The sequence below is a fragment of the Electrona antarctica genome (assembly GCF_951216825.1).
Source record: "Electrona antarctica genome assembly, chromosome: 3".
NCBI classification, from domain to species: domain Eukaryota; kingdom Metazoa; phylum Chordata; class Actinopteri; order Myctophiformes; family Myctophidae; genus Electrona; species Electrona antarctica.
In genome coordinates, this window is record NC_136808.1 from 6,479,826 (window position 1) to 6,501,023 (window position 21,198).

Genomic DNA, 21,198 nt, shown 5'->3' on the forward strand with positions numbered 1-21,198 from the left:
TTGCAGATCTCACCCCGAAAATAAATCCTTTCCCTCTGTTTTCTATACTAAAGGCCTAGTGCTACCTAGTAAATACCAGAATAATTGACAAGAGATAAAATAATATTAGACGTTTAACCTTGTTAAACCATCATAAATGAGTGATTTCACACTATTGATTTAACACCTTGAAACACTCACTTTTGAATAATTACTTAGATCCATATTAATTTATTTGCAAAACTATAAATGTATTCCTTTTAACTAACCCACACATAGGCTGTACCAATGACCCCTCCCCCTCTTGCCATTCTAGGGACGGGGTGTTAAATGAGGAGTCCCTTTAGTACAGTATATGTGCGTGGAAATGAATTCCAATATCTTATCATCCTATTTTAGGATTTTCTAACATTGTTGTTTTTGCCTACACTTTTACAAATTTTAGATTGGAGTCTAGTTAGATTAAAATTTAGATTAGATTTTTAGTAGTTTATCAAAACTTTTGTAGTTCACTACTTGCACATGTAAGACTAAATAGATTGAATCACATAGGGTAAATTACAAACTAAAGATCTAGTTATTTTCAATTGTATTTACCAATTACAAACTAAAGATCTAGTTATTTTCAATTGTATTTACCCTTTCGTAGTTTGTTTTTTTTAGCCAAAATTGATTTGCTGGCCCGTCGTTGCTGTGCGCCGTAATACAGCAGCATGGTTCAGTGGACACCAACGTTTCATATGACCTGTCTGGCCGCAGTAATAGCACAAGTCGTTGACAGGAATGGTGTTGGCTGCGCTGGCTTCATCCTCTCCCATGTGGCGTGCGTGGTTTAGTTGCCGTCTTCTTCTGTCCTTCCTTTCCTGGAGTACAGCATCAACCCTGGCTCGGGTTTGTACTTGTCCTCTCACTGGTCGGCTGTGGTATGGTCCTGGGTTGCCAGGCTGGTTACGCCAGGCTTCCCACGGCGGTGGGTGTTGTCTTGGTCTTGGGGTAGGCTTGCTGATGTGGTCTAGCTGGAAGCCGCTCAGTTGATTGGTCATTTCTTTTCCTCTGTGTTTGGTCATTTGAAAGTCTGGTTCTGGCTGGTCTCTGTTGTGGTTGCGGTCGGCATAATAGTTGTTGTTTGGTAGGGACACGTGGAGTTGTGTGTCCCTTCCTTGGTCGTCGTAGTAGCTATCATCTTCATCGTTGACAGGAATGGTTGTTTCGGCGTAGTTGGCTTGGTCCGGGTGGTTGGTTGTGTTGGCGTGTAGTAGTAACGCCGCAGTTTGAAGTTCTTGTTCCAAGAGTGTCACTCGTGACTCTGCCTGGTCGATTAGCTTTTTCTGGTCTTCTAGTTGGAGTCGAAGTATCGCCTCCCTTTGCTGTGCGTCGCTCATGTCTTGTCGAAGTTTCTTTCGGCTCTGCCTGTTCTTCTCTACTGTTGATGACCATCAGATCGGCTCCTTGGTTCTGACAGTATTCTCTACCTGTTCTTCTCTACTGTTGAGGACATACATGCCCCCAACAATCTGGGTGGCTGCAGGTGAGGCATTGACATATGGACTATTATTTTAAAACAAAATGTACCGCCATTGCCCACGGCCACATAGTCATCCACTCAATCGGTGGCCAAATTTGTTCAATATTTGTTATGCTTTTTTCTTAAAGGACAACTTTAGTTTTTTTCAACCAAGGTTCATGTTTTAGGTTGTTATTAGAGAAATATGTCAGTTTGACACATTCAGTAGATCTCGTGATCTTTTGTGGCCAGATGTAATTTATTGGGGTCTAGTAGGACTATAGTAAATAATACAAAAATAAATTGCTATAAAATCTTGTAAAGAAATACATAGCCCCATGCTCGAATGCCCCCGCACCCCTGTCAAAAACCGCTAAAATCCCTAAAACGAAAGCAGCAAATGAAGAAAAATGAACACTCATCTTTTACTTTCTCTAATAACAACCTAAAACATGGACCTTGGTTGAAAAAAACTAAAGTTGTCCTTTAAGTAAATTTTAATAATTACAAATATTCAGGCCAATCCGGGGCCATTGCACACATTGGCTCCTATAGGCTGCAGCATGTGTATTAATCTGTGCTTCCTTGTTCTGCATGTCTGATTCGTGACCTTGACCTTTTGACCTTCAGGGCAGCCTATACTAATCATTCTTCCCCAAGTTTCATGAAAATGTGGCTATATCCGTCTTCTATTCATCCTTCACCTTGAATGTGACCTTGACCACTGACCTTTTCAACCCAAAACCCTATCATCTCTTCAGGGCAGCCTATTGATCATTCCTCCAAATTAACCCCTTTTGGTGTTTTAAACATTATGTTATAATTTAGCTATTGAAAAATAGCAGATCTGCTACGAGCTTGTAGGTCTGGTGAAAATATTTATTTCAGAAAACTGGAGGATTTAGAAGGTTTTTTTTAAATTTCAAGGTCAGGCCTAAATGGATTAAGTTTCATTAAAATGTGACCATCCATTCTCAATCTCAAGTTATCTTGCTAACAAACAAACAAACAAACAAACAAACAAACAAACAAACAAACAAACAAACAAACAAACGTACAGACAAACAGACAAACAGACAGGCAGGACTCAGGAGTGATTACAATGCCCTGCCATGCATGTTTCAGTCCCCCAATCATTAGCTATGATCACACGTACACCCTGGCGTTAAGTGAGATGCATGTGTGTGTCACTGTTTGTGTTTTTCAGTGCCAGACAGTGCCAGTGTGTGTGACGGTGCTTTTCCAGTCTAAACCCCGGTCTCACTGGGGCTGCTGCTCTGCTGTGTCCTCAGGTTTCGGCTCCACTCAGGCTTAGCGGCACAGATTCGGCTCACTGCCCTGGCACCGCTCTCTCTGCCTTCTAGGCCCTCAACCCCCCTTACATGTGCTTTAACTTACACACATGACATGTGCACGCACGCACACACGTGCGGATACGCACGCACGCACACACGCACATACACACACACACACATACACACACACACAGCTTCTCTCCATTGCCTGGGCAGAGATTTCATACACACACAGCTTCTCTCCATTGCCTGGGCAGAGATTTCAAGCCCTGAGCTGCAGCCAAGTTCCTGTTGCCGAGGGGAAGCCAGCTGCAGACTCATGCAATCCCCCTGCCAGCTCTAATGGAGCAGTCCAGTGCTTCCCCTGTCTACCACCAAGGCACCAACCCCCCCTGCCAAAGAGAAGCACTTGGTACGTCCCATTGGTGCTGCTCTGGCTGGGCTGTCACCTATTCAGTAGTAAGAAGAAGGCTGTTAGACTAACATCGGCCTGCAGTGCACACACAAAGACACAGACACACACACACACACACACACACACACACACAGACACACGTACACACGTACAGACGGAGCAGTAACAACAGTGAGCGCAGAGGAAGGAAAGGAAGACAGAGAGTAAAGAGAGTAGCAAGGAATCCTTCAGACTACCTCTAGCCTCAGCCTCCCCGCCGGTTTGGTTTGGTGTCCCTGAATGATATGACCCTCTTTAAGAGTGAACACCGCAGCCCAAGACGTGAGTATTGACGGCGTTTAGTAGTTTGCGTGTGCGTGTGTGTGTCTGTGTGTGTGTGTGCGTGTGTGTGTGTTTGCGCGCGTGTGTGTGTGTGTGTGTGTGTGTGTGTGTTTGAAAGGCGTTATCCTTGTAGTGGATCCAAAATAGATGATCTTATAGTCTCCCATTGTTGGGGGTTTTATCATGAGGCTTTTCTTTTTTCTAGCTGTTTGATACCCCTTCACTTCGCATCTTGTTTTCTCAAATGAGTTACTGCTTACTCTGTCCTCCCCTTGGGTGCACTTCACAGTGTGTACTGTGAAGTGCTGTGTACATTTATACACACAAGTACTGTGTGTATAAATGGTCGGTCAGACAATGGGGTGGAATTGTAGGGGAAATTAACACAAAGAGTGTGCTTTGTTGTGTGATGAGGTCGAGGATGCTTTACGATGTGGCTTCATGACAGCTTTGTGACTATTTTTTTTTTTTTTTACATTCAATGCTTACAACTACAACTGCACAGTAAAGTCTGCATTGTTAATTTTTAGCTTTTGAAACTCAAAGTGTACAAAATGTAACCTTAAACCTTGTGGGGTAACACAATGTTGTTGTTTTTTTATCCTTTATTTACCCAGGGTAGTAGCTGAGCACAAGTGCTCATTTTCAGCAACGCCCTGCACATAGAAACACACACACACACACACACACACACACACACACAGACACACACATTAAAACATGGGAGCTGACCAGTACAACCACAGTCTTATACTGTTGGCCACTAAGCAGCTCCAGGGGGAGCAGTTGGGGGTTCACTGTTCAGTGCCTTGCTCAAGGGCACTTCAGCGGTGTTGGGTGAGTGATGACAATCACTTCCCCACCCAGATATTTCCTGCCCGTCCGGGGAATCGAACCGGCAACCTTTCGGGCGCTCCTCTAACCCTTAGGCCACCGTAGCCCCTCTCGGGACCTCCGTAAAGTTTGTGACATTTGGATGTTTACGTCTTTACGGAGGGTCCCTTTGCATCTATCCCGCGCTAAATGGTATACAGACGTACATACCTTCGGAAACGGCCGTGCTGCGCTATTTGAGTGGTGGTGATTTGTTTCAAAAGAAGCATACGTCTGCTATAGGAGACAACGGAAACCTCAGTGAATTTTCCTTTGGCGCAGAAGCGCCAAAAGTATTTTTAATCTTTGTTTGACCGTTTTGGCTGGTCTGAAATGCTCTCTTCCTTCCTTCCTTGACTTCCTTATTGACATCCCATTGTACCGCCTCCAGACGCGCAGCTAGCCAGCCTCGGTGCTGGAGGCGGTACAATGGGATGTCAATAAGCCAGAGAGGGGCTAAGGCTAACCTGAGTCAGGTTAGGCTAAGGCCACTGCTGCCCCCAAAGGCTAACTAATAACTACAGTAGACGTTATATACCTCTCAGAATAGAATAATTAAGGTACAGATCAACAGTCTCATTATAGCATCAGGCAAGTTGTGCTCACGTTCTCTCCCTCGAGTGGACAGCTGAAAAAGCCTGAGGGCTAATTTAACTGAGTATGGAAAAATAATGGAACCGAATGGACAATTTTAGGTTCCATTTGTACCCTCTCAGACTCAGACCCATTCTGGACGGGAACCCCTTTTGGTGTTTTAAGCATTATGTTGTACTTTAGCTGTTGAAAAATTGCAGATCTACAAGCTCGTAGCGCGGCACTCGGTTCCGCGCTGTGATCTTGTAGATCTGCTATTTTTCAGAAATCGTGAAAATGTGGCCCAAATCACCAAATGTTTGAATATATTCTTTCAGAACTAAACGTTTTTAACTCAAATCTTTGCTTCTGGGGGGGTCCCTGGAACAACATATTTTGAGATGGGGGTTGGCGGCCAATTACATATAATTCTGGGGGTCCTTGACATGAAATAGTTGATATAATTTCAAAATAATAACTGATATAGAAACATAGGTTTTTCTGAAAACTATCATGACATTAATATCTGGTAGGCCGAAACGGGTTAAATAAACAGAATAAGATCATAGTGTGTGATGGGTTCTATCGAGGCGATGTCCTTCACTTTACAATCATATTAAAATGTCTATTAAATTTATTTCAGTCACAATTAATGGTGTGTGATAAAGGCTACTGTAGAGGGCTGCATATACCGAAATTATAAAATAAACTTTATAAAGTACAAATTAGGAATGTGTCATTTTCATACACTGACACCAAGCTAGACAGGAAAGCCCCAAAACGCCACATCCGGTTTTAGCCTGGGGTAAGAATTTTCTATGGCTGCCAATGCAACTTGGTCCAATCCTTAATCACATACGGACAAACATCTATGCCGATGCTATCTAACTTGCGGAGGTAGCGTGCCTTGTCCACGGGCAACAGATCTTTCAACGTATGGCATTGCAAATACGTTTGATAATCGCTACTCTGCTTAATATTGTTTTGAAAATGCAGCAAATTGCATTGCAGTGAACGAGCGCAAATCACAACTTCCCCAGGGGGTGGTCGGAGTCACAGTTTGAGGCGTTGATTACTCGCCGTGGTGTCAGTGTATTGGTCAGGAAAAATAAACTGCAAAAAATATCCAAAAGCTTTTTTTTCCCTTTTTTTAAATAGGGCGGTAATAAGTGGTAATAATAGGTTTTTGTACATTTGGGTCGCAAGAGTATAGCTTCCTAGAAATGCAGTGGAGTCAAAAGTAATACAATAATTCTGTTTCAAATGTAGCAGAGTGAAAGTATTGTGCTAGCAAAAAGTAAACATACTCAAGTAAAACTCAACTAAAGTGTACTTAGTTACTGTCCATCACATCACATTTAAAGGGACACTTCACCCTTTTTGCAAAAAAATATATGTTAATGACGTTTAGAAGCTTTAGAACACTTTCCTGGGGGTCTTTATGTGTGTAATATGTGGTTTCAGATATTTTAGATTGTAGCAGTGAGCCAAGTGTCTCTGATGTCATCGACACTGGGCTCACTTCCTTCCTGGACTACAATTCCCATAATGCTTTGGTGCACTGCTCCTCCTTGTGGATAGGGGGAGGCATAGATTAGATATTATAAGAAATAGATGCCTCATTTGCCGCTGCAGTTCATTGGAGCGACGTGTATCCCAATGAAGGCGGAAGTGCAGTGCTGAAGGCTTTTTGTTTTTTAACAAATCTTTATAACAGTCATGACAATATACATTACAAAACAAGACAAACAAACACAAACAACAAAGTTATTAACAATACAACATCAGAGCCAGGGGGGATTAGATTACTAACAGAAAACATGTTGTCTTACTGAGACAACATGTAGTCCAGGAAGGAAGTGAGCCCAGTGTCGATGACATCAGAGACACTGGGCTCACTGCTACAATCTAAAATATCTAAAACCACATATTACACACACAAAGACCCCCAGGAAAGTGTTCTAAAGCTCCTAAACGTCATTAACATGTATTTTTTTGCAAAAAGGGTGAAGTGTCCCTTTAATGTGGCAAAACAAAAGTAAAGCTTTCCCTGCACTTTGGTATATCCCAGCGGCAAGCTGCTCTGACCTATAGGAGCAGATGGGAAGCTTTCATTATGACAGCAGCGTGACACAGCGCTGTGTCTGTCAGCGAGAGGCATGCCATGCAGGTGGGCTATATACCGCTACAACAACAACAACCTTGGACTAATAGCCTCTCGTGGGGACTGATTTATTGAGCGTTCAGGACTAATGCACGAAGCTGTCGGCTGTGTATACGTACGCCACACTTGATGGTGGAATTAACTTTGCTGCACATTTGTCTTTGTGACACCCGTTACAACCTATAAGTTGATCATCGTGTGTCGGTTTGCCTATACGTGTCCAGAAAACAAAAAGTACGTAGTTGGTGATAAGTGGTGAGCGTGCAAGCTCTCGGTTTGCGCTGACATGATTTTGGACTGACCTACGGACGTATACTGACAGACAGACAGAATATAAAGTAGAATATTAACTGTGTGGTCGCAGCAAAAAAAGAGAGAAAAAAAATACTACTGTATGATAATCAATAATGCTTTAAAGACATGGTAATGTTGGAGTAATATCTTTCACATACATTGAGCACAAACCACTCTCCTCCTGTTCAGTTTCCTGCTCTGGACAGCAGGACAGAGCTGGGAGAGACGGCAGGACTGATGCCGGCCGACTGCATTGCTAACTACAGCATCAGCTGACAGCCCTGGCTGGCACACTCACTCTGTTTCCCTAGCCAGCTCTCCCAGGGATTTTATTTCAGCTGTCACTTTGGCAACACTTTTACTGTATATACAGTATGAAGTCCATGTCTATAGTGCATTATAAAGACTTTCTACTGTATGAAGCCCATGTCTAGTTTATTAACCCATTTAGGCCTGACCTCAAAATTTAAAAGAAAATCTTCTAAATCCTCCAGTTTTCTGAAATAAACATTTTCACGATTTTTCAAAAATAGCAGACCTACAAGCTCATAGCGCGCCACTCGGTGGCGCGCTATGAGCTTGTAGATCTGCTATTTTTCAATAGCTAAATTATAACCTAATGTTTAAAACACCAAAAGGGGTTCCCGCCCAAAATGGATTAAAGATTTCAGTACAGTATGCATATGCTCAATAAATGCCACATGTTGTGTTTGGCCTATCGATTAAAAAATATATTTTTTTTTAAATCCTACACATGCATACATGTGTATAATTTCGCACAGTGTCACCTGCGAAAAAAAATAATTTTTTTCCATCAATGTTTGTATCAAGGATTATACCAGCGTCAATACATGTCTATTCACAGCTCCAGCCATATTGTGCATATGTAGAGCTGTCAAAATAACTGAGTTAATTAAATTATGAAATTAATTAGATAAGAAAGTTAACGCGATTAATGCATGGTTAGATGACCCGTCCCATAATCCCACCCACTCACTAGTCATCGCTGGTATCTGATGGATCCAAACAAGATGCAAAGAGAAGACTGCAAGGGACGCTGTGGGCAGTGGGGGCGTGTTCTCTCCTCCGCGTCATCAGTGCCCATACCCAAGGCGGGGTTGGCGAAAGGGCCTTTCTGTGTGGAGTTTGCATGTTCTCCCCGTGTCCCCTATAGGTTAGATACCCTCACATGTTCTCCCTGTGTCCCCTAGGGTAGGTACCCTCACATGTTATCCCTGTGTCCGCTAGGGTAGGTACCCTCACATGTTCTCCCCGTGCCCCCTAGGGTAGGTACCCTCACATGTTCTCCCCGTGTCCCCTAGGGTAGGTACCCTCACATGTTCTCCCTGTGTCCCCTATAGGGTAGGTACCCTCACATGTTCTCCCCGTGTCCCCTACCCTCACATGTTCTCCCCGTATCCCCTAGGGTAGGTACCCTCACATGTTATCCCTGTGTCCGCTAGGGTAGGTACCCTCACATGTTCTCCCCGTGCCCCCTAGGGTAGGTACCCTCACATGTTCTCCCCGTGTCCCCTAGGGTAGGTACCCTCACATGTTCTCCCTGTGTCCCCTATAGGGTAGGTACCCTCACATGTTCTCCCCGTGTCCCCTACCCTCACATGTTCTCCCCGTATCCCCTAGGGTAGATACCCTCACATGTTCTCCCCGTGTCCCCTAGGGTAGATACCCTCACATGTTCTCCCCGTGTCCCCTAGGGTAGGTACCCTCACATGTTCTCCCCGTGTCCCCTATAGGGTAGGTACCCTCACATGTTCTCCCCGTGTCCCCTAGGGTATAGGTACCCTCACGAAAAACATGCAGTAATCCTGGTCTCTAAACTGCCTCCCCCTGGCCAGCCGGGGCGCCTGATGGAGGGGAAAGGAACTGGTCGGAATAACGTGTTCCTTCCGCGCGCTACGTCCGGCCGGGAAAACTCCCCCCTGTCAGGTGAAAAGAAGCAGCTTGGACTCCTCATGCATAGAAGGAAGCATGGGGTCAGTCCGCTGCCCTCCCAGGTTGGCAGAGGAAATGTAGCGCCCAGGATTACATTAGATAATTGACACTGGGTGGAAAAATGGGTTGCAAAATCGTGAGATAAAAATTTATATAAAAAAAGATGGAAAGAGAAGCGCTACTGTATCTTGCCCCGCCCCATCTGCTCTACAGACAGACAAGGAGTTGGTTTGGCCCATAGAGTATTAAAAGGATAGAGACTGAACCGGGGCGACAGCCCCGCCCCCCGCTATTCATTTCAGTGGAAGTTGCTCAGTGGCGTTTTGAAGCACCCGGGAGAACGCTCTACTTTTGGTGCCCAAAATGCGTAAGTGCAAACAGGCGCTCAATGTTAAAGCCCAGCTGCACAGGGTTTCCTCGTCATAACTCCACGCGTCCGCCTGCAGTCCCCGCTCTTACCACTAGGGCCAAGCGCCGCAACGTTGGAGAGCCTCACTGGGGGTTTGGTTTGGCCCAAATCAGTGGTTTCAGGTGTGCTTCCTGACAACCTATTTAAAGTCCTGGAAGCCATTTAGGCACCCTCGTGGCCTTGTGGCCTCGTGGACCTGATTGTGGACCCTGCCCATGCTCCCTCCAGATAGGTACCCCAAGGGGCCAGTGAGGCTATCCAACGTTGAAGCACTGGGCCCTAGTGGTAAGAGGAGGGACTGCAGGCGCACCCGTGGAAGTATGATTGGGAAACCCCGTGCAGCTGGGCTTTAACATTGAGCGCGTTTGCACTTCCGCATTTTCCAGATTCTATATAGCATTTGGAGACTAATCCCTGAGCAGAGCTACGGTGAGAGAGCATAAAGCACAACACATTGACAGCGACAGTGTTTGGTCACACTGTCGCAATAATAATTGTGGGATGAAGCAAAAAAAAAAGCATATTTTATGTTTGGGTTTGACTTACAATTATAGAATTGACATGAATGGCTATGTATTGTGCGTGTGCACATGCGCGGCACGTGCGTGCAGGACTTTATTTAACAGCAGCTAGATTACCTGAGGCTTTTCTCCTGTCATGCAAGACAACGGCGCACCGTGCACAGCAGTATGCTTCCCTCTCTCTCCTGTCTGTCTTTCTCTCTATCTCGCTTACATTTTAATGGCTTTTATCGTGCAGTCAATTAGCTCAGCAAATACAACATGAAATACAGTATTCCCGCTGCCTTGCAAGCTTGTCTGCCCTATGCTAGCAAGACACTGTAGTGTCAGTGTTGAATTCGTCGACTGAAACTAAGACGAAAAATGTTCGTCGACTACCTTTTTCCACTGACAAAAACTAAATTGAAACGAAATGAAAACGAAGCTACGATGACTAAAACTAAGACAAAATATATTGTCAATTTCGTCAACAAATAAAAACTAGAGTAAAATGTTAGGAAGGGACAAGAAATCCAGTATAATTTAGTTAGCACTTGGTTGCATGCTGAAAATAGCAGATCTACAAGCTCACAACACGTCACAGACTGACGCGTTGTGAGCTTGTAGATCTGCCATTTTCAGCAAGTGTAAAATCAGTCAGGCATCACGACGGCATCAAGGCCCGCCAAAATACATTTTAGTCGACTAAATCAACTGTAGATTTAGTCGACTAAAATCTTATGATATTTAGTCGACTGAAACTAGACTAACACTAAAACATTCCCGGTGACTAAGGGGTAATCCAGACGAGGACGATTTCGGTGTTTCTCGGGCAAGTAATTAGCCGATCTGCCCTTTTTGTCACACGGAGACGGCGTTTTGGGGGACTTTAACGGCTAATTTTGAAACTACCTTCCAGAGTGGGAAAGTTTGGAGACGCGACTTTCACGTCTCCGTGTGTACAGCGAATGCCGCCTAACTTGCTGAAACGGTGATGTCATAGTCCCCTCGCCCCCTCCAAACTAACCAGTGTTAATGGTTTATTTCACCATAACCACTTACATATAAGTATCACAGCTATTTTATATTTGCACATAATGTCTATAAATCTCTTCTCCAAAAATAGCCGATCTGCAGCCCGCACGCACGCAAACAGTTGCTGATATTGAGCAGGCATGCACGAGAGAGGAGTTGTGTGTGAGGAGCTGATCACAGATAGAGGGAAAGTGTTATATTTGGCCTATTATTTATGCTATATATTATTGACCGCGTCTGTGTCAGACGCAGTCACAGAGAGAGAGAGAGAGAGAGATGCTGCGTGTTAAAAAATAGAAGGGGCGCGCACGCTCTCTCTCTCTCTCACACTCTCTCTCTCTCTCACTTACTTTGTGCTTGCTGCTGTTTTCAGAAGAATTAATCCAAGGTTTGTCATATATTATGGTTTAGTAGGCATACACTTTAGCTGGTCAGTCAGTGTGTGCAGACTCAGAGAGAGAAGCAGCACTGCTCTGCTCATTAAATTGATATGACGCATATGCGCATCTGATCAAGATAATTAGTTATTTGGCAACACCTGTGTGAAATACCAACGCTTTCATATAGCCTACTTTTAGAAGATTTTTCTTTTTTTTGATGGCCATCTACAGGCCAGCCATGTGTACTGCATCTTTATCTTGAAAACGGAGCAGTTTACCGGTCTCGAGTGGACGTCGTACATAATTAACATAACCGCAATGTAGACGCAGTAAAGTTTTATATCGTCCGCAAACTTAGGCGGGGAACAGCCCGCGACGTCCTCGTGTACCCGGCCTCTAAAATGTGAATAAATAAACTATTCAAGAGACTATGACGATGATGATCAAAATGTGCTGCCAAAAACAACACTGTAGTGTACACCTTCTGTCATCCCATGGAGACAAAGTGTCCAGAATACATAGTATTACATTATTGTCTCCACCAGGCCGAAGGCATGGGGAGAGAGTATGTTTTGCACTCCGTCCGTGTGTGTGTGTGTGTGTGTGTGTGTGTGTGTCCGTCCGTCCGTCCGTCCGTCCTTCCTTCCGTCCGTCTGTTACCAGCTAATCTCCGGCACCGTTGGCCCGATCCATGCCAAACTTTGCACACACACTCCCTGGATGCCAACGACGAACCTCTGCCCCAAATATTCCTCAACGGCCTGTTATAGCGCCACCATGAGGCCGATTTAGGCAAAACACATTTTTGTAGATTACTCGTACACATTTTATCCATACATCACACAATTCGGTATACACTATCTCCATAGTCATGTGATCAACACGGATCTGCACCATTTCCCATCTTCCTTCCTGATTGGCTAAGATTCGCTTCCAAAGCTCACATGATTGGTCCGTTTCGAACAAAATGCCACAAATCACAAACACAGTGTGCAATTTCCGTGAAATTATTATATTACATTATACATTATACACATTTCCACTAGGCTGAGGACGACATGACACAATTTATTTTCCAAACCAGCCTCATGGTGGCGCTATAACAGGGCAATTCCTGTTTTTACCTATAACTGCATCGTTCTGTGTACAACTTTGTATGCGCACTCCCTAGAGGCATGGAAAGACATTTTCCCTGCATCCCTCCACATCTGTTATAGCGCCACCATGAGGCCGATTTCTGCAAAACACATTGTTTATATTAGTCGCACAGATTTCATCCAAATCTCATGCAAATCGGTATACATGATCTCTGTAGTCATGTGATTAAGACGAGTCTGTTTGATTTCTCAGATTCTACACTGATTGGCTAAGATTGCCTTCCAAAGTCTTCAGGAGTGGCCCGTTTTGTACAAAATGCTGCACATGTCCTGCTCATCCAGAATTCTATCCTCAGAGATGCTATGAGTGATCTGACTCTGCATTTCCTCAACACAATGAAGAAAATTGTTGCAAAAAACAAACAAACATGTTTATATCACTCCTAAACATTTTGCCAAACATCACACACACTCCTATCCTCCTGGTGGAGACCTGTGCCCAGAAGGGCACTTTTTCTAGTTATTATTGTATTGTTATTGGTATTATTATTATTATACATGGTACAGTATCTGCATCACTCTGGAAGATTCATCACTTTGTTTTCTCATTATTGTAGCTGAGGAGACAGTAGGAGGAGGAGTCCGTGTCACATGATCCGCCACTCAATCTAAGTTTAACAATATGATATGCTGATTAAGATGTTAATACATATTTGGTTTGGTTCTGAGGCTTTACTCCTGCCTACCTCCACTGTTTCATTCTCACTGCTCTTGCTGTGCTCAATTTCGCACCTGAAGGTTCATCTTTTTTTTATCTAAAATGTGTACTATATAGTTGCGACCTTTGGTCGCAGTTAACTATTATGGAATCGTGCATTTCCCGCCAGTTTGTGTGTTGGGCACGTGACATCACGTGACATCATCAGGGATGGAGCACGTGACATCACGTGACATCATCAGGGATGGAGATCCCTGATGTCATCAATATTAAGCATTTAAGCCCATATATGGAGATCCCTGGTCATCAATAGAGGGTATGCACGTGACATCATCATAAAACCCGGAAGTTATGCAGGAATGCCTACTGAGTGGAAAAAAACGACTTTCTGGCCATGATAACCCATGCATCCAAACAGAATTCTGAATCTGATTGCATTAAACAACGTTAAACAATGTTAAACTCACTTTGCATGTTGCTTTGCCACTCGATTTGCCACTCGATGTGCCATTCACTTTAAGCATGCGCATACCCTCTATATTGGCCATTCAAACTCTAGACGGGCCTGCCCCAAAGTTAGGCTATTAGTGCAGCCGTGCCCGGCAGCCGGCAAAAACTAGAGTTCTCAACAGGCCCAAAAATTAAGATCTTACCCCCCATAACAAAGCACTAACGCTCACCCAGGCGGATGCGTGCATGCGACCTCGCCCTTCTCGCCCTCAGGTGTCTTACTGTAGGGCAATTACGGCTGGGGGTAAAATAGAAAAATACAGTAGGCTCCATTATGAATCACAATGTTGTAGCAATAAGGACTCCAGAAACAATATTTATAATTAGCGATCTGTCAGATTAATTTCACATTGATTTCAGTTACATATTCATGCATTTTTCTCCTATTTATTGTCGATCGTCTACATGCCGGGAAACACCATGTTTCCCGGCATGTAGAGCTTTGCGCTCGCGTGCTCTCGCTAACGGCGTCCGGGCGACAATATGCGTGACGCCTTCACATGCGTGAATCCTGGTCTCTAAACTGACTCCCCCTGGCCAGCCGGGGCGCCTGATGGAGGGGAAAGGAACTGGTTTGAATAACGTGTTCCTTCCACGCGCTACGTCCAACCAGGGAAACTCCCCCCTCGGGTCGGGTATAAAGGAGCAACTTGGACACTCAGGCATGAAGGAAGCATGAGTTCAAGTCCGTTGCTCTCCCCATGTCCCCCATATATGGGGACTAGGTTGGCGGAGGGTGTGTAGAGCCCAGGATCACATTAGATAATTGACACAGGTGAAAAATGGGTTACAAAATTGTGGGTAAAGTAAAAAAAAAAAAAAAAGCGTGACGCCATTCCGGGGCGAGAATATGCATGATGTCAGAGTGGTTCGCTACTGAGCCAAAATATGGCCCAAAGCGCGAATTCAAATGTATAGAGAGCAATTAAAAGTAGACGGTCAGAAGGACAACAGGCACATTTTTGGGTCAAAATTCTGTAGTTGGACATGTGGTGTGCGAGAACATAGCGACAATTACGGTTAAACAGGGCATGGCCTCTAAGGCAAATGGATGGATGGATGGATGGATGGATGGATGGATAGATGGATAGATAGATGGGTCTTCCAGGTGGTGGTTAGTTGAAAACTAGGGCCCAATAATCCCTTCTAATGGACACACAAACTTTGTCACCCCACTGCATTGGTTTGTGCCATGGGAGAGAAAGGTATGCATGCTATGCATGCATACACACGCACGCACACGCACACACCAGATGCTCACATTGATGGCTGTCGTAAGAAAGAATATTTTGCACACTGTTGCTTGCACACATTCATACCCATATTTAATCAATTGTAGCTGCCAGCTATTCAACACTCACAAGTGTGTGTACAGCTGGCTTGGTCACACTCCATTCACCTCCCATCTGTCCATGTCAGAATGTCCACCCTTCTCTTCTCTTCTCTTCTCTTCTCTTCTCTTCTCGTGAATACAGTAATACACAGCAGTGAGAGTTTGGCATGTCATCAAGATGATACCTGTGTGTGTGTGTGCGCGCGTGCGTCTGGACTCCATGCATGCATGCGTGAGTGTGTGTGTAAGCCAGGGTGGCTATGTTGTCAGTTGAAATGTAGAAAAAGAGAAGTTGTATTAGTCTTAGTGGGATGCATGGAACCGAATGTCAGAAGATTTTTGGCGTCTCTCTCTCCAATTTAAGCACAAACTGACTAAAGACAAAGTGTTGGCTCTCCCATTTATTATGTAAGGGATAATATCTGGCTATTACTAGGCTTATTACATGGCTACCTAACATAAATGAATACATTGACCCAAAACGCAACAAAACAAGTATTCCATAAGTTCGCGCTGGCTGCGTCTGGCCAGCTGCAGGGCTGCAGCACTGTCGGAAAACAAGGAAGTGAGTTGATCAAATCGAATCCATTTTCGGGTACTGCTTCGTCTATTTCTCGCTCAAATGTTTTCAAAAACATTTTTGAGAGCAATGTTTAGCTGTAAATGACATTGTGTGTCACTAGTCTTGTGTGTGTGTTTACATGGCTGTCATGTTGGAAACAGCAGTAAATCAAGCGGGGCGCAGCCGCGCAGCTGGTGCTCAGAGGGTTTGATTAGGCAGAGGTCACCTTAACAGGCAGAAACACCTTAAATGTATAGTGTGATATGTTATGGGTGCTGTGTTGTTCCGAAATGAACAGTGCACAGTAAAAATTAGTCTGTGTTAATTTAACTCTGTGTTAATTTAACTGTGTTAATTTAACTCTCAGTGTTAATTTAACTCTCAGTGTTAATTTAACTCTGTTAATTTAACTCTCAGTGTTAATTTAACTCTGTGTTAATTTAACTGTGTTAATTTAACTCTCAGTGTTAATTTAACTCTCAGTGTTAATTTAACTCTGTTAATTTAACTCTCAGTGTTAATTTAACTCTGTGTTAATTTAACTGTGTTAATTTAACTCTCAGTGTTAATTTAACTCTCAGTGTTAACTCTGTGTTAATTTAACTCTGTGTTAATTTAACTCAGTGTTAATTTAACTCTCGGTGTTAATTTAACTCAGTGTTAATTTAACTCTGTGTTAATTTAACTCTCGGTGTTAATTTAACTATGTTAATTTAACTCTCGGTGTTAATTTAACTCTCGGTGTTAATTTAACTCAGTGTTAATTTAACTCAGTGTTAATTTAACTCTCGGTGTTAATTTAACTCTCGGTGTTAATTTAACTCAGTGTTAATTTAACTCGGTGTTAATTTAACTCTCGGTGTTAATTTAACTCTGTGTTAATTTAACTCTCAGTGTTAATTTAGCTCGGTGTTAATTTAACTCTCTGTGTTAATTTAACTCTCTGTGTTAATTTAACTCAGTGTTAACTTAACTCTCAGCGTACACATGTAACCAAATGGACCCTTTAGTTCTCAACATTCTGCTGTTCCTTCCAGACCTGAGCATGAGTGGAGAGTTGAAGCCCAGCCGGTCCAGGACAGCAAGCAAGAGAGCCAGCAGCACCTCCTATGGGTGAGTAGAGACACACACACACACACACACACACACACTCACAGCAGCACCTCCTATGGGTGAGTACACACACACACACACACACACACACACACACGCACATACAATCCAGTACACTACACATGTACACACATGGAAGCACAGACATGGGTACATATTGCATCCCCCAGTCAGAGATTATCGTGTGCAGTCAGTGTGCTCCATTATTCACGCTAACTCAGTATTTCAATCAGTGCAGCATTATTTGTTGTTAGCTTTGTCCCTGCTGTGTGTGTGTGTGTGTGTGTGTGTGTGTGTGTGTGTGTGTGTGTGTGTGTGTGTGTGTGTGTGTGTGTGTGTGTGTGTGTGTGTGTGTGTGTGTGTGTGTGTGTGTGTGTGTGTGTGTGTGTGTGTGAACTACTATTGAATTTTGCCAAGAATAACTGTCACTATCGGCCAATGTTTTAATCTGTCTGTGGGTGTAGTAGTGTATATGATTGCATATTATTTGATTGGTTGAAATGCTATAGGTTCTCTCTACAGAATCACAAATCAACGCCTTTGTCACATCACAGTTTTACAGGTTAAAAACAAGTGGATGAATTGGTTTCTGTGCGTACAGTAGTTCACAAGAAAGGTTCCAAGAAAAGCAAAGAAAGGGAAGAACAGACCTGTACTACAAAAAGTACAGGTAAAGGGTTTTCTTCTGTGTGGGTCTCAGATATTTACAAGCTTTTGCCACAAACGGTACAACCGAAAGTTCTCTTAGCAGTTTATTTTACAAGCTTTGCTACAAACTGTACAACTGAATCTCTTAACCTTTTCCACAAAATATATTTACACATACAGTAGTACCTGAGATTATATAGACTATATAGCCTACAAGGGCGACTGTGGCTCAGGAGGTAGAGCAGGTCGTCCAATGATCCCTGGGTCGGCGGTTCGAATCCCGGCTCCTCCTCTCCTGTCCACATGTGGAAGTGTCCTTGGGCAAGACACTGAACCCTGCACTGCCTCCAATGAGTCGGTCGGTGTGAGCTCGCCACCATTGGTGTGTGAATGTGGGTAGTGAGGACGGCGTGGCGTCGACTGTTCGCCGCCTCACCTCCCAATGTATGAATGAATGAACCGTTGTAAAGATAAAGTTATGTAAGGTGTGTGAGCATATATAGCAGCCGCTGTCTACTGCATTATATATGCTTAAAGGACATTATTATTCAGGTGCAGGGCATTATTCAAGATTATTCTGATGATGCTTCGACAATCTGACGGCTGTTGGTGTGTGTGTGTGTGTGTGTGTGTGTGTGTGTGTGTGTGTGTGTGTGTGTGTGTGTGTGTGTGTGTGTGTGTGTGTGTGTGTGTGTGTGTGTGTGTGTGTGTGTGTGTGTGTGTGTGTGTGTGTGTGTGTGTGTGTGTGTGTGTGTGTGTGTGTGTGTGTGTGTGTGTGTGTGTGTGTGTGTGTGTGTGTCTTACCCGTGTTCAAACGAGCATGACAGCACGCCCTAATCAAAATCTAAAAACCAGCTGTGCTGATCAGACAGAGTCTCGTAGAGCAGAGTGGCTAGGCTAGCAGTTTGCATGGTTTACATGAGTTGGTAGCTAAATCTGTCAAAGTAGATCAAATATCCACCCTTGTAGCCATAGTTGAAATGTTCTTCTCTTAAATGCTTTCATATAGCTTATAGGCACGCACGCACGCACGCACACTAACACACAATCAACTCGCATACACAGGGTACAGACATGGATAAAACACTCAAACACTTGCCCCTTTAGGCCTTTTTGGTCTTCTTATTGTGCATTGATCCAACCCGTACAGACACATCTGGTCAGTTATGACATAGAAAAAAACTCCTTTCTTTCTTTCTTTCTTTCTACTGTCATTCCCGTATACGTGAAAAAAGAATTGAATGCACTCACTCATGTTAATGTCAAAACAGCGTGTCTCCCCCTGGGTGTGTTGTTCCAGTGTGACCCTGACAACATAAGGGTTTTGTCGCCGTTTTTCGGTCTGTGTTTCCTGTCACAGACTGTGTCACAGGTCCCCTGTAGGCCTGTGAGGCCCAGCTGTGGCATCAGGGACAGGGAAGTATACTCACGGTCCAGATGCTGCCATACATCGCTGAGGCCTTGCTCTCCCTGTGCTCCAGTGCACCGATACAAACACTCACTGCACTCTGTGGCCTGATTTAGAGAAGCTCAGGTGGCCCACACTGTGTGTGTGTGTGTGTGTGTGTGTGTGTGTGTGTGTGTGTGTGTGTGTGTGTGTGTGTGTGTGTGTGTGTGTGTGTGTGTGTGTGTGTGTGTGTGTGTGTGTGTGTGTGTGTGTGTGTGTGTGTGTGTGTGTGTGTGTGTGTGTGTTAAAATGAGAAACTATTTGTGCATGCATGTGTATTTGTGTGCACATGTATGTATGGGTGCACTCGCGTGTGTGTGTGTTAAAATGTCATCATGGCTAGCTGTACAGTAGGAGCTAATCAGGAGAAACAGCTGCACACCTCCTGACTGTTCCCGTGTTAATTTAACCCTGCAAGTGTAAACAATTGACCCGCAAAGCATAATGAATATTAATTGTTTTGTGCAGTAGAGCACCCTCTTTTTCATTATCCTACAGAACCTCATTTTCGCTCTCACTTTTAATGAAGAGGTATAAGGGAATGTTGGCTGCGTTGCACAGTGTGATGTTTACTTTTATTCTGGCATAACTCCATCTGTTGCCTATAGCTCGCTACAATGTCTTCGTGGCCAGAGATCTGGGAAACTGTGGCAAACCTGCAAGTACTCGTTCTCTGTCTCTGGTCTGTGGTTGTGTTCATTCTGTCTCTGGTCTGTGGTTGTGTTCATGCTCTGGTCTGTGTCTGTGTTCATTCTCTGTCTCTCTGGTCTGTGGTTGTGTTCATTCTCTGTCTCTCTGGTCTGTGGTTGTGTTAATTCTCTGTCTACTGGTCTGTGGTTGTGTTCATTCTCTGGTCTGTCTGTGTTCATTCTCTGTCTCTCTGGTCTGTGGTTGTGTTCATTATCTGTCTCTGGTCTGTGGTTGTGTTCATTCTCTGTCTACTGGTCTGTGGTTGTGTTCATTCTCTGTCTCTCTGGTCTGTGGTTGTGTTCGTTCTCTGTCTCTCTGGTCTGTGGTTGTGTTCATTCTCTGTCTCTCTGGTCTGTGGTTGTGTTCATTCTCTGTCTCTCTGGTCTGTGGTTGTGTTCGTTCTCTGTCTCTCTGGTCTGTGGTTGTGTTCATTCTCTGTCTCTCTGGTCTGTGGTTGTGTTCATTCTCTGTCTCTCTGGTCTGTGGTTGTGTTCATTCTCTGTCTCTCTGGTCTGTGGTTGTGTTCATTCTCTGTCTCTCTGGTCTGTGGTTGTGTTCATTCTCTGTCTCTCTCGTCTGTCGTTGTGTTCATTCTCTTGTCTGTGGTTGTGTTCATTCTCTGTCTACTGGTCTGTGGTTGTGTTCATTCTCTGTCTCTGGTCTGTGGTTGTGTTCATTCTCTGTCTCTCTGGTCTGTGGTTGTGTTCATTCTCTGTCTCTGGTCTGTGGTTGTGTTCATTCTCTGTCTACTGGTCTGTGGTTGTGTTCATTCTCTGTCTCTCTGGTCTGTGGTTTTGTTCATTCTCATGTCTCTGGTCTGTGGTTGTGTTCATTCTCATGTCTCTGTTCTGTGGTTGTGTTCATTCTCATGTCTCTGGTCTGTGGTTGTGTTCATTCTCTGTCTCTCTGGTCTGTGGTTGTGTTCATTCTCATGTCTCTGGTCTGTGGTTGTGTTCATTCTCTGTCTCTCTGGTCTGTGGTTGTGTTCATTCTCTGTCTCTCTGGTCTGTGGTTGTGTTCATTCTCTGTCTCTCTGGTCTGTGGTTGTGTTCATTCTCATGTCTCTGGTCTGTGGTTGTGTTCATTCTCTGTCTCTCTGGTCTGTGGTTGTGTTCATTCTCTGTCTCTCTGGTCTGTGGTTGTGTTCATTCTCTGTCTCTCTGGTCTGTGGTTGTGTTCATTCTCTGTCTCTCTGGTCTGTGCTTGTGTTCGCCGTCGTGTCAAAAACAAAATGTCCAGCTTGTGTTCTGGTCATTACGTTGACCATTACGTTCTGCTCCATTTAACAACTCGGTAACAAGGCGGGGCTGTACAGGAGGAGGCTGCCGTTTCATCAGGACCACATTTATAGGATCCGATGTGATGCCAATATAGACAACGAGGCC

General features: G+C 44.1%; 1 protein-coding gene across 4 annotated transcripts in view; it reads left to right on the forward strand.

Moving 5' to 3' along the window:
* Positions 1 to 1,091: 1,091 nt before the first annotated feature.
* The window catches only part of LOC306920950 (heterogeneous nuclear ribonucleoprotein C-like), an 84,203-nt gene continuing 64,096 nt past the window's right edge, over positions 1,092 to 21,198 (forward strand). For 2 of the 4 annotated variants that reach the window (XM_079497956.1, XM_079497957.1), the window contains exons 1-2: positions 1,092 to 1,507; positions 16,953 to 17,028. In XM_079497956.1, coding sequence (XP_079354082.1) covers positions 1,360 to 1,507; positions 16,953 to 17,028 — 224 coding nt within the window. In that variant the 5' untranslated portion in view covers positions 1,092 to 1,359. Of the gene's footprint in view, positions 1,508 to 3,257; positions 3,515 to 16,952; positions 17,029 to 21,198 lie in introns of those variants that run through there. The other 2 variants (XM_079497958.1, XM_079497959.1) reach the window with 1 other exon arrangement.